This window comes from Equus quagga, chromosome 3 (assembly GCF_021613505.1).
Source record: "Equus quagga isolate Etosha38 chromosome 3, UCLA_HA_Equagga_1.0, whole genome shotgun sequence".
Taxonomy (NCBI): domain Eukaryota; kingdom Metazoa; phylum Chordata; class Mammalia; order Perissodactyla; family Equidae; genus Equus; species Equus quagga.
Genome location: NC_060269.1, coordinates 19,869,198 through 19,886,977, shown reverse-complemented (window position 1 = coordinate 19,886,977; position 17,780 = coordinate 19,869,198). Strand labels below are relative to the sequence as shown.

Here is a 17,780-nt window from a genome sequence, read left to right as displayed (position 1 = left end):
AATTGAACACTTCTTGATATGATATATATGCATACATATGTATGAGTACATAGTTAGCACTTCAACACATATTGAAGGATTATAAATCAAAGAAAACATATATAGCATTAATTCTGAAACACAAAATGGGCTTCAATTAGACATATTATATTAAAAATTAATCTATTTGTAGGCATTACATGAAGATGACAGCATGGTACCCACTCCTTCCAAAAGTAAAATTTCTGCTTGAGAATACAACTAGATGAAGGCAGTGTGATGAATGAAATCAGGTATCCAAAAAATGGATAAAACTATAAAGAGGGTAGTTGTTGGGTTTTTAGCACCTCTTTATTAACGTAATTCTCTAAATCTGGAGTATAATAAATTCTGCATGTTTAAATGAGAATACTTTCCCTTTATTAAAAAAAAAGCCTTAAAACAATACTTACTCCAGTGTTCACTAATTCACTTGGTGTTGGCCAATTTGCCATATCGCTGAAATCACTAGCCTAAGAAGTAATAAATAAGTGTTATGTTTGCAAATTAGAAATTTTATATAGAAAAAATATTTTCTAAACATGAAAGCAACTTTACAAATCACCTACATTCAATAAAAGGCAGGCACTTGCCAAATTAACCCAAAAGCTCCTCAAACAAGAGAATACTGAAATAAGGATGCTTTGGTCTTATGATCCAACTTCTAGTACGATTTAATGATATTGACTAAATTGATATACACAGAGACATATGGGAATTTGAATGAAGACTACAATTATCTAGTATATTAACTTTAAACTAACATCAATGATACAACTAGAAGAAAAATACACAATAATCTAGAAGAGTTCCTAACAATTTTCAAAATCAATATAATTGACTATTTTGTGTAAAGACATACCTTGTTGGATTTCTTTGTCTTGAGTTTTCCTGCTTTTATAATTTTGGGGGAACTGAGCTCTAAAAAAAATACACAGAATTGTTTTACAACCACTTCATTCAATATATTTAACCAAATAACTAGTATACTAACGCCAGTAAATCAGTGTAGTTGTCATTCCCAACAAAATCCAAAGTTGTGAAATTCAAATTCCTAACAAGAAATCAACTACATTTCAAATATAGATTCAAATCAGTCTCCAGAGTTCAAATCAAGAAGTCGGAAATATTAACAGTTTAGTTTCACCGAAGTGAGAGACCAATCCTTTCACTAACAGAATACAACATGAAAAATTGGCAATATAACATATTTTAATACAGTAAAGTTAGTAACTCAATTCCCAACAGGATACATTTTTCTATACAACTAATACATTTACATTCATCAAAGAGCATCCAGAAAATAAGTCAGAAGACTTCAAACTATTTGTCCTTGAAAACAAAGTTTGGCAACCATATTAGGTTGTACCTAGATTCAAGCCATAAAAAATACAACAGGTCTCTGTAAAAGTTTGTCTGAGGCTAACATGGTATCACCACTTGTCCCAATCTTGTCAACACAGTGGTTGGCAATAAAAAATACACATATATATACTGTCTCCAAATGAAGCTTTACCCTGTCTTTTAGTTTGGTTCATTACCTAGCAAAATGACATGCCATCTAGCTAAACATGCCCTAAAGTAAATATTAAGAAGTAGAATCAATTTGGGATCTGCATCCATAGAAAATACAATAATTCACCAAAACATGAATCCCATAAATCATGGCAATAATCAATTCATATAATAAAATAAAGCAATCTTTGAGTTAAAACCCAGAAGCAGATTTAAATAAGATACAGAATACTTATCAAAGGAGGAGGGATGAGTGTTGAAGACATCAGCAGAGATGGGCATACAGGGATCTTGAATATTGTAGTAAATCTATTTCTAAAGCAGAACAGCGAGTACACAGGTATTTGTTTTATTCTTCTTTACACTTTAGGTACACACAATATATGTGTATGTGTAAATGTGCATAAGGATAAAATATTTCATGAGGAAAAATTACATGAAGTAGAAAAAAATATGGGCAAATAGGACCAAAAAAAAGAGGGTAGGAAAAAACCTAATTTAATAAAGAACAATATTTTCCTGAACACTATCTAGAATTTGACTGAAGGATGTTCTGTAAATACTATGTATATTTAATGAAAGTTACATAGTATAGAACATCTGAGGGACTTTTCCTTCAACAAAGTGTTAAACATGTCCCAAAATAGCTAAGACAAATAAATTAAGTGCCTGGTAGTTACAAAATACAGCCTTATACGAACTATTTGATGTAATGGAAAGTAATAAGGGATAGGCCACACATGCAAGTTTTATTTAGCTTTATTAAAAATCAATTAGACATTAATATCACAAAATCAAGGTCAGAAATTAAAGATAAAATTATTCTGACCCCATAAAAGTAAAAACAAACTTTTTAACTTCAATACTAAATAATACCATTAAGTTATTAACAAACTGGAGAAAAAAATATTTGAACATGACAGAAAGTTAATAATCTTTTCATTGATTTGAAAACCAATATAGTCCCATACTCTACCCAGACACTGAATATAACCTCTAGCTAAAAGTGAGTAAAGAAGTTGGGGAGGAAGGAGTCTTGAACTTTATTTCTTCACATGTTTAAAACTAAAAAGAAAAGAGATTTTGATTTTAGTCAATTAGTTTGGACTCAAAAATTTTGGATTTTTATTTAAATTTTAATCTCTCAACTTTAATTCCTCCTCAGGAAATATAATAGAAAAAGTTTACTTTTAACTCTGTGGCATCTATAATATTGACATTTTATTAATGGAGTATCTTTATGTACACACTGTAATTAGAATGTTTATTTTATCAACACTATAATTTAATCTCATCAGAGAGTGTTTGATAAAATGTGTTGGCCAAAGTGGTTGGATACTCTGGGATAGGAAAGAATGACTTCCTAACACTGGCTACTACATGGCCCTTTGAGTTATTTTACTTTTCCAAGAGGAAGACTTTCCCAGAACATTCTTGTTCCCAAGTCCCAATTTCCTCCCATGGAAACAATAAGTTTCCTGACGAATGAGTGTAGGAAAAGAATTGAACTTGCAGAGCCAGCACCTTTTCCCCTTTTTCTTTGGGAGCTAATTGTCCACAAAAGCAAGCTTTCTCGTCTGCTCCTTCATGCTGCCAACTTCACACTGGCAGACTCCCCAACCCCAACAGAAGTACAAGGGGGACCTGCCGGTGCACAACGCCAACTGTGTGGATACGTTTCGTCTGATTCCCAGTTCAACATAAGGAAGTCCTTTGTGTTGCTCACGTAGACCACCTCATCAATCCAGCCTTTTTTGTTTAAAAGAAGGATACTGAGCTTTAAAAAAACAAATCTGGGTAGAGATGAACAGATGATTCAAAAAGGAACTACAAACGGCCAAACATGAAATGGCACTCAATTGCACTAATAAAAAAATGTAAACTAAAACAACAAAACATTTTTCACCTATCATATTGAGAAAAAAAGAGAATGCCAATTATTGGCCAGCCTACCAAAAAACGGACATTTCTCTCATGCTACTGTTAAGAATGTGAAGTAGCAAAAAAAAAAAAAAAAAAAAAAAAAAAAAGAATGTGAAGTAGCAAAATCTTTCAAGGGTAATCTGTCACTTCAAATGTATATACCTTTAAGTCAAGCAGTTCCATTTCTGGGAAATTATCTGGGAATCAAGACAAGGTACAAATATGTCTGTTTAAGATGTTCAATACAGCTTTGCTGATAACTATAATTAAATTACCTCTATATTCACCAATATGGGATAGTTACATTACAGTACATCTATACAAAAGAAGGTAAAACTTTTAGAAATAAGATAAATCTGTATGTATTGACATGGAAAGAAGTTTACCAGGTTTTAAATATACTTTTATATATACATACAGAGAACAAGTAAAACAAGCCTAAGAAAGGACATTTTTCATTTTCACGTTTCAACTTAAATGGAGGAAACTGCTTTGCAAATCATTAGAGAAAACGTAAGATTGAAAAAGCAAGCCAAGCCTAGAAAATTATTAAAAAATTAATTTAAAAATGTTTTCTAAACAGATGAAACCTAAGAAACAAATTTAAGCTACTAATGGCTCCAAGTATACATAAATATACATGAACAAATACACACACCCATTTTTCAAACATCACTGCTGAGATACTATATCAGTACAACTTTTTTGAGTAATATTCCAATATCTTTAAAATGTTATTCAACCCTGGAAATCTAGAAGAAAATAATTCTAAATAAATATATAGATATTTAATAAGGTACCTTATTAAAAAAAATAAATAGATAAGGAAAAGAATTCATTTGAATAGCCTGAATACTGAAAACAAAAACTGCACCATAGGGGCTGGCCCCGTGGCCGAGTGGTTAAGTTCGCGCGCTCCGCTACAGGCGGCCCAGTGTTTCGTTGGTTCGAATCCTGGGTGCGGACATGGCACTGCTCATTAAACCACGCTGAGGCAGCGTCCCACATGCCACAACTAGAAAGACCCACAACAAAGAATATACAACTATGTACTGGGGGGCTTTGGGGAGAAAAAGGAAAAAAATAAAATCTTTAAAAAAAAAAAACTGCAACATAACAGGTGACTTTACTCACTTTAATTTTCAAGACCATAGTCTTTAGCAAAGTTCTAATTAAGAAAATGTACTGACAGGGCCAGTCCCGTGGCTGAGTGGTTAAGTTCACATGCTCTGCGTCAGCGGCTCAGGGTTTCGGGGGTTCAGACTCTGGGCTGGACCCAGCACTGCTCATCAAGCCATGATGAGGCAGTGTCCCACATGCCACAACTAGAAGGACCCACAACTAAAAAGAAGATGCACTGACAGATATCAATATTTCACAAGGCTTTATTATACTAAAGGGAGACATGTAGTAATGGAGAAATTTTGCTACAGTACAAGAGTGTATTAAAAAAAACTCCTTAGGGGCCGGCCAGTAGCACAGCGGTTAAGTGCACACGTTCCACTTCTCGGCGGCCCAGGGTTGGACAGTTCGGATCCCGGGTGCGGACACAGCACCGCTTGGCACGCCATGCTGTGGTAGGCATTCCACATATAAAGTAGAGGAAAACGGGCATGGATGTTAGCTCAGGGCCAGCCTTCCTCAGCAAAAAGAGGAGGATTGGCAGTAGTTAGCTCAGGGCTAACCTTCCTCAAAAAAAATAAAAAAATTTAAAAACTACTTAATTCTCATACTCTAAAAGTGAATCAATTTGTACAGTCACTTTAGAGAGCAACTTGTCAACTAACAAACTGTGATCTAACAATGCCATTCTCATCATCTATCCTAGAGAAAGTCAGATATGTATACAAAAAGTATATATAAAAATTTTGTTTGAAACAACAAGGATGTTGAGCAGTAGGTAAATGGCTAAATCAACTATGTCAGTTATATTTACAGACCACTTCTCAGCAAATTTTTTAAGGAGTTTAGATTAAAAAGAATCAATCTCGGGGCCAGCCCTGTGGCCGAGTGGTTAGGTTTGCATGCTCCGCTGCAGGCGGCCCAGTGTTTCGTCGGTTCGAATCCTGGGCGCAGACATGGCACCGCTCATCGAGTCACGCAAGGTGGTGTCCCATATGCCACAACTAGAAGGACCCACAACTAAGAATATACAGCTATGTACCGGGGGGCTTTGAGGAGAAAAAGGAAAAAAAGTAAAATCTTTAAAAAAAAAAAAAAAAGAACAATCTCATCACAAGAAAAAAATACCTTGTAACTATGTATGGGGACAGATGTTAATTAGACTTATTGTGGTGATCATTTCAAAATATATACAAATATCAAACCACTATATTTTACACCTGTAACTAATATAATGTTATATGTCAATTATACCACAATAAAAAATTTTTAAAACCTCACTAATTGTAAACAGGAAAAATAAAAGGATCAACTAACACTTTAAATGAAAAATGGAGAATGATATTATTTCTAAACACATATACAAAACACTATTTCGAAGTAGCTGCATAGAAAGGTCTGAAAGAGGGGGCCGGCCCAGTGGCGCAGCGGTTAAGTTCGCACCTTCTGCTTCAGCGGCCCAGGGTTCGCAGCTTTGGATCCCGGGTGCGGACATGGCACCTCTTGGCACGCCATGCTGTGGTAGGCGTCCCACATATAAAGTAGAGGAAGATGGGCATGGATGTTAGCTCAGGGCCAGGCTTCCTCAGCAAAAAAAGAGGAGGACTGGCAGTAGTTAGCTCAGGGCCAGTCTTCCTCAGCAAAAAAAGAGGAGGACTGGCAGTAGTTAGCTCAGGGCTAATCTTCCTCAAAAAAAAAAAACGAAAGGTCTGAAAGAATATTCAGAGTAAACTGGTAACATGATTATCTCTTTTGTGAAAGGGGCATCAAAAGTTCTGTTTTTACAAGAAGAGTGTATTTATGTATCATTTATATAGCTTACTAAAATGTTATTAGAATAGTAACAGTAAGCTTATTTGAGGTTTCTGGGAAGCAAACACTGGGAGAAAAGAGGGCTGATGAGGATAAGAGAAGACTAAGGATGAAAAAAGATGGAATAATCAATATTTTTACAGACTATGTTTTCATGAGTAAAAGAATTAAAATTATTTTAGAAAGCTGATTTTTAACATGCAAAATATAACCATGGCTACAGGTGATTAATAAATACCATACTGGGGGCTAGCCCAGTGGTGGAATGGTTCAGTTCACGCGCTCTGCTTCGGCGGCCCAGGGTTTCGCTGGTTCGGATCCTGGGCGCGGACATGGCATCACTTATCAGGCCACAGTGAGGTTGCGTCCCACATGCCACAACTAGAAGAACCCACAACTAAAATATACAACTATGCACTGGAGGGATATGGGGAGAAAAAGCAGGGGGAAAAAAAGATTGGCAACAGTTGTTAGCTCAGATGCCAATCTTTAAAAAATAAAAATAAAAATAAAATAAATACCATGTTGTGATTTTAATTAAAGGCCTCCAAAATAAATAAAACTACTGTTAAAAAGGTTAGGGTAGATTGGGAGACAAGTCTCTCTGGTCTCCTGACTGAATTTAAGACTGCAGTGACACTACTCTAGGCCTCTTGGGTGGGCCAGGCTTTGGCTGAAAGAAGGCTTATCTGGATTGCCAGAAACAGCTATACACAGGCCAGCACCATCCCCAACGTGGAAGAAAGCATCTCACAAGGGTGAAAAAGCAAGAATGTTTCACTTGCAGGTGAGTTAGAACTGCAGGTTCTAACAGAGAAAACTCATGATTACCGGTCCCAAAATACTCCCCTACACTTCCTATAATGTTTCTCTCTCTGATAATAAACTTCCCGGCAAAATGTGGTGAATGGAATCCTTATACTTCATTAAGAGAGTGACATTAAATCCAGGTTTTCCCGGGACAGACATGGTGTAAGTCTGTTATTTCAGCATAATTTATATCCTCTTTTCCTCTCAAGAGTATCTCGGTTTGCAGGCTAAATTATACAGGCCCCCTACTAATAGATTATTGTGCTAACTTAACACTCCCTAGTTTGCACCTACTCTGGACCCTAAAGGTCCTCTGCTCCTATTTCATTATTCTTGAAGTGGCAAATTTGCTTAGGAAAATAGGAAGCCAAAGCACCCAGCTTATAGATGGCACTGTGGTAGTAAGAACAGGAAGAGGTGAATACATCCACTTCATTCATTTACAAGGCCCAAAACCCTTGCCAGAAATCAACTAGCTAGTTAGTAACAATATCTAGAGTAGAACCCAACCTTCTCATAATCTTTTATCTAAGTTACCTCAACTATTCAACTACAAATAGAAGTTGTGGTAGAAGAGTGTAGAGTCAGTATTGGGGAGAGACTATAAAGTCACTACACTACTCTAAGTCTGAAGAACTGTACTCCTGTGAGCACAGAATGGATTCCAAGAACAGAAAGAGTTGCCTACAGAGAGATATCAGCAAAACTGAAATTCCCATGAACCACATCATACATCAAGCATCAGCTTGTTCTTAATCTCCAACAAAGACCAAAATCCCCAATGAAGGCACCTGTAGTTTAATTATATTAAGCTGTTAAACATTTTTCACAAGGTCATTTCCAATTAAAATTCCTGAGCCTGACTTTAAAAGTTTTTAAAACGTATCAAACTGATTTTACACTCAACCAAGACCTCAGGGTTTTTGGGTAGTTCACTGAATACAATATATAATTGTGTTTAAGTCTTAAAAGTAGTGAGGTGAGACAGCCATTAAGATTCACTGCGGCTAAATTTTATGGAGATTTTGCTTTAAGACTTTCCTTCTCTTCAGTTACTGTATACTGTATTCTGTATTATATATATTATATTATATTATAATATTATATAAATAATTATTATATAATAATAATATATTATAATTATATCTATATTATATACTGTATTCTGTATACTGTATACTGTATGCAGTTTACTAACAGTAGTAAACAAATAGACCTTTGCAGCTAGGAGAGAACGATGGCAATATTAAATTTAGAGCAAATGTTTAAGTAGCTTTTTCTGCAAATGTCAAAACTTATGAATAATAAGTATTGTAGCATAAAAGCTAAAGATATCAGTTTTAACACTAATCTCACTCTATTGGAGTTCCTCTGAAGAAATGTTAATATACCCACAATATAATGTGTGTAACAATCAACTTACATTCATACCACATCCTTCATTTCATTTGATCGTCACAACCCTGTAAACATGCTCAAATTTTCCCTTTCCCACTATTAACCTTTTTTAAGAAAAAGTCAAGCTTTGCAAATAAACAGCTGTAAATTTCTATATAAAAAAGTTCAATTGGCTACAAATTAATTTAGAAAGCAAAACTAGAAGACACTGCTTTTTGCCTTCGTTTTATTTAGTATTTCCACTTAAAAAAACAAAAAACCTACAGTTACTACAACCAAAATAAAACACGAAGGGCCACACTGCATTGGTCAGCAATCAAGTGCAGGGGCATAATCTAATCTCCTCTAAACGGAAGGAAGCCTAACCAAAAGTTAGAAAACTACCATTTACCCAAGGTGCCAGCCACTGTCATGACAACTATCCCATTTCAATTATTTTCCACCACAACCATAACTCAAAGCATTTTAGCAGCAACCACAGTATAGACTCTCATTTTTAACACGACTACTTGGCAGTGTTTTGAAAATACTGAGATTTTCAGCTTATCGATTATTTCACAATAAAAAAAAAATCACAATCGCGCTTCCATTTGCAAATCAATCCCCTTGTTCCGACTTGCTTCACCCTTTCCAAAAGGCCCACAAAAACTTTTCTATAGGATGAACGGCAGGATCCACCTAAAGTTAGCTTTCCCAAGTCACTAACACGTGGGGGCAATCCAATCGAGGCCGCCCCGGCGGGCAGCCAAGCTACGCACCCCCGCAGGTCAAGGAGAGCCGAGGTCCCACCTCTTCCTGCCGCTCCCTTCCCAAATGTCCATTTATGTAAATAGGCAAAATGAATGACACCTTGGAACGAAATACCTCGGACTGACAGCGAAAGGAGGCTCGCCCCTCCCCCAGCCCCGCGCCAGCCTCGGCCGCCACGCGAGTCGCCCAGGCACACACCCTCCCAGTGCCCACCGCAGGGGAGCCACCGACCTGCCTCCAGGGTTTCCAGTGGGGGCGGCGGCGGCCCCGTCCCGGCGGGGGACAGGTGCTGGGGAGGCTTTTTGGTCCAGGGGTTCTCCTTAGGCGGCGGCGGCGGCGGCCGCAGCTTTTCCTCAGGACCGGCCGCCGCCTCCTTCTCCCGGGCGTCCTTAACCGTCGGGTCCCGCGACAGCGGTGGCGGCGGCTCTCCACCGAAGGGGCCCCCCGGCCCGCGGGTCTTGTGCGCCAGGTGCAGCGCCAGGGGCCTCACGGGCACGGCCGCCTGGGGCACGCTGTGTCCCAGTACCGGCACCGGCGACGGCTCTCCCCGCGCCCCCGCGCTGGTGGCGGACGCGGCCCTCTCCTCCCTCGCCGCCTCCTTGCCCTCCCGTTCGGGCGGGGGCAGCTGCTCCGCCTGCCGGCTCGCCGCGGCCGACAGCGACTCCCTCTCGGCAGCCGCCGCGGACAGCTCCCCCCGAGAGTGAGCGGCGGGCACCGGGGCGCGAGCAGACATCGTCTCCTTGCCGCAGCTGCCCCAGCCGGGGAGAGCCCGGGGCCGGGGAGCCCGGCTGCCGGCCTCTCCGCCGGGGTACCGACTGGCTCCGGCCCGGGGCAGAGGACCCGAGAGCCCGACCGCCGTCGTCGCCGCCGCCACCGCCGCCCGCGTCGGCCGAGGCCGTGCAGCGCCCGGCGTGCCACCCCTCCCCGCGTCGAACGGAGCGCTAACCGCCCGCCGGCCCAGCCCGCCCGAGCAGCGCACGCTCCGAGCCGGCCAACACGCGCCGGGCGCCGCAGCCGGGAGCCGCGAGCCCTCACCTGGCGCGGGCGGCGGCGGACGCGCAGCGAGCCGGCGCCGGAGGACCTCTAGCGGAATAGGGGAGGCGCGCGCCCCGACAGCCGGTAACTGCTCGCGGGGGCGTGGAGGGGGCGGTCCGAGAGGACGGGCGGGGGCGGGGCCTCCCGGATGAGCGTGACGTGGCTACTCACCGGCTCGTGCGCTCGCCAGGCCGCCGCCCGCGGTGCTTGACTGACGAGCCTGCCCGGGTGCCGCCCCGCCTAAGGGCCGGCCCCGCCCCAGCGGCCAGCCGACCCGGAGGAGGGCGAACGGGGCGAGTCCCCGGCTGCCGGCCCGGGGCTGGGTGGGGCGCGCCCCGGCCTCTGTGACTCGCGGCGGGCGAGGGGCGGGGCAGGTCACGCACGTGGCGCCGGCGCTCGCTGGGCCCCACGCCCTGCGGCGGGGCGGGGTCGCCTCGGCCGCCGACCCTGGGCGCGTCCAGAACGGGCCGGGGTCTCGGAGCGGGCTGCTTTGCATCTTCCGTCTGTCACGTCACCCCGGGAAAAAGTTTCCACCTGGCGCTTTGGGGCACCGCGGTCACCTGTAATCTTGAGCCGCGTCCAAAATGAAAACGGTGTAATCTGTAGGTAACTGTTTCTGAAACCTTTGCCCTGACGCTCGGTTTAGTGCCCTTCCCCGCCCCGGTTCCCACCCACGAGCTGAAATATTTTTAAAGTGCTCTTGACTAAAACAAACAGTTCATATTTTGCCAACTTTTTAAAAATTATTACCTGTTCCTTTAATTTGTAGAGAACACTTGTTTACAAATTAACCATGTTCCAAATATTTTTTTCTGAGATGGATGTATGTTAAAAAGGTACGAATGTTTTGATTTTAAAAATCTGATAAGAGCTTTCTACTTGGCACTCCGATTCAGTGAGGGATTATAGTGGTTCCATGTGCGTGTATTCATGAGTTAATAATGTTGTGTTCCGGTGCATGGTCGCTCAGAATCGGGTCGGCCTGGTGAGATTTTTTTTGGCTGAGGGAGCTCCCCCTCTAAATATCTGTATCTGCCATTTGTATGGACTTGACAGCAGTTTCTCCTGGCTCTCTTTAGGGTACCAAACTCTGCAGAAAATTTGTGCAGGACTCCCCTCGCATGAATCTTGTTTAACACATTAAACTCGAGATTAATATTTTTATTTAGTCAGAAGTTAAGTTTTGTCACGTCAGCTCCTGCTCCATGAATGAGTGATGTTCACAGTGTCCTGTCCTCAACAGCCCTACTCAGCTTCTGTACACCTGTGCTTGTGGCTTCTGTTATGCAGTCAATCCATCTCAGGTTTGGTCTTCCTCTTTTCCTGCTGCCTTCTACTTTTCCCAGCATGATTGTCTTTTCCAAGGATCCTGCCTTCTCATGATGTGCCCAAAGCAGGACAGCCTCAATTTTATCAGTTTTTCCAGCGATAGTTCAGGCTTAATTTCCTCTAAGACCCACTTGTTTGTCTTTCTGGGTATCCATAGAGCTCTTCTCTAACAGCATATTTCGGTCAAATGAATCCATTTCTTTCCGGTCAGCCTTCTTCACTGTCCAGCTTTCTCACCTGTACATAGTAATGGAGAATACAAGAGTGTGGATAATCTTGGCCTTATTCTCTAATGACGCTTCCTTACACTTAATGATCTTTCCCGGTTCTTTCATTGCTGCCCTTCCAAGTCTCAGTCTTCTCTTGATTTCTTGGCTGCAGTCTCCATTTAAGTTGATGAACAAGGGGCCGGCCAGCTGGCGCAGCAGTTAAGTGCTCACGTTCCGCTTCGGTGGCCCGGGGTTCAGGGGTTCGAATCCCAGGTGTGAACATGGCACCACTTGGCAAGCCATGCTGTGGTAGGCATCCCACATATAAAGCAGAGGAAGATGGGCACGGATGTTAGCTCAGGGCCAGTCTTGGCAGCAGTTAGCTCAGGGCTAATCTTCCTTAAGTAAGTAAAGAAATAAATAGATGACCGAACCAAGGTAAACAAATCTTTAAACGCTTTCAATATCTTCATTGTCTACGTTAAAGTTGTCTAGTTCTTCCGTAGTGGTGATATTTGTTTTCTTGATGTTCAAATGCATTCCTATTTTGGCACTTTCTTCTTTTTCTTTCATCAGAAGTCCTTTCAAGTCATTGCTGCTTTCTGCCAGTAAGATGGTATCATCTGTATATCTTAGATTGTTGATGTTTCTTCCACCAATTTTCTCTCCTCCTTCATCTGAGTCTAGGCCAGTTTTTCATGACACGTTCTGTGTACAGATTAAACAGATGAGATAAAATTCACCCTTGTCTGACCCTTTGCCTATAGGAAACCATTCTATCTCTTCATATTCGGTCCTGACAGTGGCTTCTTGTCCACAAAACAGGTTATGCATGAGGACAGTCGAGTGCTGAGGCGTGCCCATTTCTTTCAGAGCAGCCCACAGCTTTTCATGATCCACGCAAACACTTGACTTTAGTAGTAGTGGCATAAATTCTTTGTTTTCCTAAGATGAATAAATTTTTCATACCTTACAACAGTTGTAAACAATATTTTCCATATGATTAATTTCCAATTTACTTGACTCTAAGCAACTTCCCAAACCTGTTTCCAATTAGATAGGGATTGTACTTCCACCTGTATTCCCAGAGAAGCTCCATATTTACTAGCTCCGTTATTGGTAAAGCTTTGTGTTTTTAACTACCAACTAGCTGCTCTTCCTGTTAGAATCAGCCTTTTGGAGTCCTGCCAGGTAATGGTTGACTCTTACAAAAGCCTATTGACAAATTCGCACTTGGTATGACTCAGGGAGCACATTGTCTTTTACCATCTATTTAAATAGTTGTGGATTAAAGACTGATTCATTTGAGAAAAAGCTTGTGTGGAATGGTTTTTCGAAGTTAGATTCGTATGAGCTACCTAACCATGGTTGATGGTTTTGTTGTTGCTGTTTTTTTTTTTCTTTTAAAGTGAAAAATCGTAAAGGTGCTTTAATGAAACAAAGGAGGACTTTCTTGGAAATAGGTTGTACTTGAAGGGAGAGAAGAACTGGAGGTGTTACCAAAACCAAAGTGGGTACGTCTCCTGACAAGTTAAGTAAGACTCTCCACCAGAAGTAGTTGTCTCACAAAGTAAAGTATAGTTGCAGCAAATCGGAGACCGTGCAGAATCATTTCCAAAATCATGGCATCCCCAGCCAAAGGAAAGCAGGGACCTTTTATTCGGATAAGGAATGAATATTCAAAAGGGAGAGGTGGATATTGGCTTGCACAGGCTCAATTGGAAAACATGCTTCCACACACACTACAGGTTAGAGCAATAAGGCCTAAGCTCCTCCTGGAGAGATCTTGGCATTAAAAATAAGGTAAAGGTCATAGGCGTAGCTCTGGTGGTGAGGCTTGGTCAGGTTCAGGGTGATTGGTGACTGCATCTCCTTAAAAAAAAAAAAGGAAAAAAACAATTTAGAAAAACAGTTAAATGTTTCCAGGACCCGGCCCGGTGGTGCAGCAGTTAAGTTCGAACGTTCTGCTTCTCGGCAGCCCGGGGTTCACCGGTTCACATCCCGGGTGCAGACACAGCATGGCTTGGCACGCCATGCTGTGGTAGGCATCCCACATATAAACTAGAAGAAGATGGGCATGGATGTTAGCTCAGGGCCAGTCTTCCTCAGCAAAAAGAGGAGGATTGACAGCAGATGTTAGCTCAGGGCTGATCTTCCTCAAAAAAATTAAAAAAAAAAAAAAACACAAAAAATGTTCCCAAACTCACCCTTGAGTTCCTTGAGGCAGTTAGTCCCTAGGGTAAATGTGTCCTCAGAAGGTCTCTAAAGAACCCAATAGTAGGTGTTTGGGATCTTCACTGTAGTGCAGTGCCACTGATGTCATTGAAGGGAGTTGGCTCTTTGTTGACCGTCTTTTAAATGCACATTAATAACTACTGCTTCCACATACTGCTTCTTGGAAACAACTTCCCCTAGCTTCTATTTGCCCCTCCATGTCTGCTCTCCACCCTTTTCCTGCTCTTGCGCGCAGGAGGGTTAACCTGTCCAGATTGCACCAGTGGATGCCCTCGCCCTCGTTGGTATCTCGGTGGGTTCAGGCAGTGGGAGGTCTCTGTAGGAGATTGGAGGCCAGAGGAAAGTGAGGTCATAGTCCTTATTCCCCAAGCTGCGTCCCCAAGGATTGACTGCAGAACCTTCTTTGTAAATTTAATTTCTCCAGTCCTTCCCTTTGCCCCTTCAGGCCTAGGAGTAGTAACTGCTAGCCCTTGGAGTGCTGCACTATCCCTTGCTGTTTTCCCTGACTCTTGCCTGCCCGTCTGTAAATGGCCCTTTTAATAACTCTCTTCAAATCTTGCAGTTTGAGCTCCCCATCTGGTTTTTGATGGGACCCTGACTGACCTAATTTGCCATTGCTGAACCTCCATTACATTAAGTCATTTGGCCTCTGCTGCTAATTGCCAGATCTTTCCTCTGCTTCTTAGTTCAAAATCAAGGAAGACAGACTGATTGGCTCAATTTTTTTTTGTAGCCAGGTCACACAAGTCATTATCCATCCTACAGATTATTCGCCCTTGGGTAAGGTCCCCGTCTAGCCTAGAGGAACAAGTTATTTGGTTTAAAACATTGCCATCAAGGCAATGGGAGTGGGAGAGCCAGTTGTCAGTAAGAATGTGAGAGAGGTACATCCTTTAACCAGGTTTTCTTCCCTTTCCCTTATCTTTGTGAATGGCACCTCCTTCCACTCCATATAATGAGGAGTCATCCTTTCACACACCTCTTTCCCTTGCTCTCCCTAATCTATTCATTTACCAATATTTCTCAAGCATCTACAGGGAAGCTTTCTAGGCTCTCACTAAGAGCAGTTGATTATACCTCCTAAGTGTCTATCAAGTCCTGCTTTCTTCACTGTCACCGCCTTACTCCAGGCTGCCATCAAGCTGCTATAATACTGTTACAGCCTTTTTTTTTTTTTTTTTTGCTGAGGAAGATTCCCCTTGAGCTAACATCATCTTTTACCAGTCTTCCTCTTTTTGTGTGTGAGCCACTGCCATCGCATGACCACTGGCAAGTCATGTAGGTCCACCCCTGGGAACTGGGTGAACCTGGGCTACCAATGTAGAGCATGCTGAACTTAACCACTAGGCCGCTGGGGCTGGCCCCTGTTACGGCCTCTTAACTGGCCTCTCTGCCTCCACTTAGAGCTATTTGATAAAATTATTGTGAGGATTACATCAGATGATATGTGTAAAATGCTTACCAAAGACCTTAGCTACTACTGCTTATTTTTATTGCTTTTAAATCCATAGTCCAGGATAAGTGACCTTAAGTTTACTGAATACTGAGGTTAGAAACCTGATTTTTGTGTGTGTGTGTGATAGAAAACTGGAATCTAGAGCACAGGTATAGGGTTATCTTTTCAAAGAAGGGAGAATGGTTTTCTAGGCCCTCAGAAGTTATGAAACACCTGAAGTATTATCCTTATACAGACTTGATAATCACATTGTTCAAATGAGCCTGTAAAAGATGAATCTTGTTTTTCCTGTTTAGAGTATGCTATTATATCCTCAGATGCTTGAACTCACTCCTTCTCCCGTTCCCCTTGGTGTCTCAGGAAATTAAAGTCCCATGAGAACATCAAGATCTTTGTTTTTATTACCAGTGCAATTTAGGTTCAGGCTGGCAAACAGCCAATGTGCAATTAGCTGTACTGTATGCTAGAGAAGTTTCAAAGAATTCATTAGATACAATCTGTTTCAAAGTCCTGCACTCCAAGAAGATAAAACTGAGCCCAGAGATTTTTTTAACTTCCTATAAAGTAATGACTTTTTAAAAGACCGATTTTTTAACTGGATATACTGAACTATCATTACCTCTAAGTCACAGAGCCTTGGGCCCTGTTTATCATAATAATAGCTTTAATTATGAGCTAAATGCTCGGATGAGTACTAAATACTTCCAGTTATCTCTAACCTTCAACACAGGGTCAATGCCAATGTGTGTTTGAAAGGCTTTGCACCTTCCCTTCAATAGATAAAACTGACAGATTCAATCTTAGATAAAGTGAGAATAAAAGCACCTTTAGAAAATTTTGCTCTTTTTTTTACTTATCTGTGTCATGCAGATAGGTAAAAGCACTCTGCTCACTATGCAAACATATCCCCAAAACAAGTCTAGGCTACCTTTCGACCAGATTGCTGTTCCTAAGTAGGTAGCTCCCTTACTTTTAGGTAGGTTTTAATAGGCCAGTTTAACAGAAATAGGAACTCTCAAAAGTTTGTGTCTTGCCTAAGAACTCTCTGTCAATAATAGTTAGGATTGATACTCAAAACTGTCTCCCTCTCCTGGCACACTATTTAGTCTTTTTTTCTTTTACAATAACGTGTAATAACACAAATAATAAGTAATATTTAATCTCTTTTTAAAATACTCTAAAATAAACTTTTCAAGGAAGCATAACTTTTTTCCTTCTAGTTTTCAAAGAACAGGGATTTTCAAACAATATCATGTAGAAGGGGTTAGTAAGCCTTTTGAATTCTTCCTGCTATCCAGTTATATTTAATATTAATATAGTCTTATGAAAACTGGCACAACATAAATGAGATCTTTAAATTCTAGTTCAGATGAACTACAATGGTTAACATCAGAAAAATAAACTTTGTAAAGAAATTAGGGAAAAGTTTTTATCAGCTTCTTAATATTTATCATTGCTTATTTTAACCAATTAGTAAATATTTACTGAGTACTTATTGTGGCCCAGTAACTGGGCTAGACTCTGGAGGTACACTGGTGAACTGGTCAGTTCAGGGACCTACACAGAGAGGCAGAATGCACAGTGCAGTGGCTTTCAGACCTCGTGATTTAATACGTATACCTGAATCAAAAGTTTCACAAACTGTAGGGCCAGCCAGGTGGCACAGGGGTTGAGTTCGTATATTCCACTTCAGCAGCCTGGGATCGCCGATTCAGATCCTGGTTGCGGACCTATGCACTGCTTGTCAAGCCATGCTGTGGTAGGCGTCCCACATATAAAGTAGAGGAAGATGGGCACGGATGTGAGCTGAGGGCTAGTCTTCCACAGCAAAAAGAGGAAGATTGGCAGCAGATGTTAGCTCACAGCTAATCGTTCTCAAAAATAAATAAATAAATAAATAAAATCATTTAAAAAAAAAGAATACTGGTTTCTTAAAAAAAAAAAGTTTCAGGGGCTGGCCCCGTGGCCGAGTGGTTAAGTTCGCGCGCTCCGCTGCAGGCGGCCCAGTGTTTCGTTAGTTCGAATCCTGGGCCGCGGACATGGCACTGCTCATCAAATCACGCTGAGGCAGCGTCCCACATGCCACAACTAGAAGAACCCACAACGAAGAATACACAACTATGTACCGGAGGGCTTTGGGGAGAAAAAGGAAAAAATAAAATCTTTAA

The 17,780-nt window shown here is 41.5% G+C and overlaps 1 protein-coding gene across 9 annotated transcripts in view; it reads right to left on the bottom strand.

Moving 5' to 3' along the window:
• Positions 1 to 10,976, bottom strand: part of LARP1B (La ribonucleoprotein 1B) — a 132,155-nt gene extending 121,179 nt beyond the window's left edge. For 7 of the 9 annotated variants that reach the window (XM_046656668.1, XM_046656667.1, XM_046656669.1 and 4 more), the window contains exons 1-3: positions 9,580 to 10,375; positions 881 to 939; positions 432 to 491 (exon numbers count right to left, since the gene is read on the bottom strand). In XM_046656668.1, the coding sequence (XP_046512624.1) occupies positions 432 to 491; positions 881 to 939; positions 9,580 to 10,081 (621 nt within the window). In that variant the 5' untranslated portion in view covers positions 10,082 to 10,375. The other 2 variants (XM_046656671.1, XM_046656676.1) reach the window with 2 other exon arrangements.
• Between the last annotated feature and the right edge of the window lie 6,804 nt (positions 10,977 to 17,780).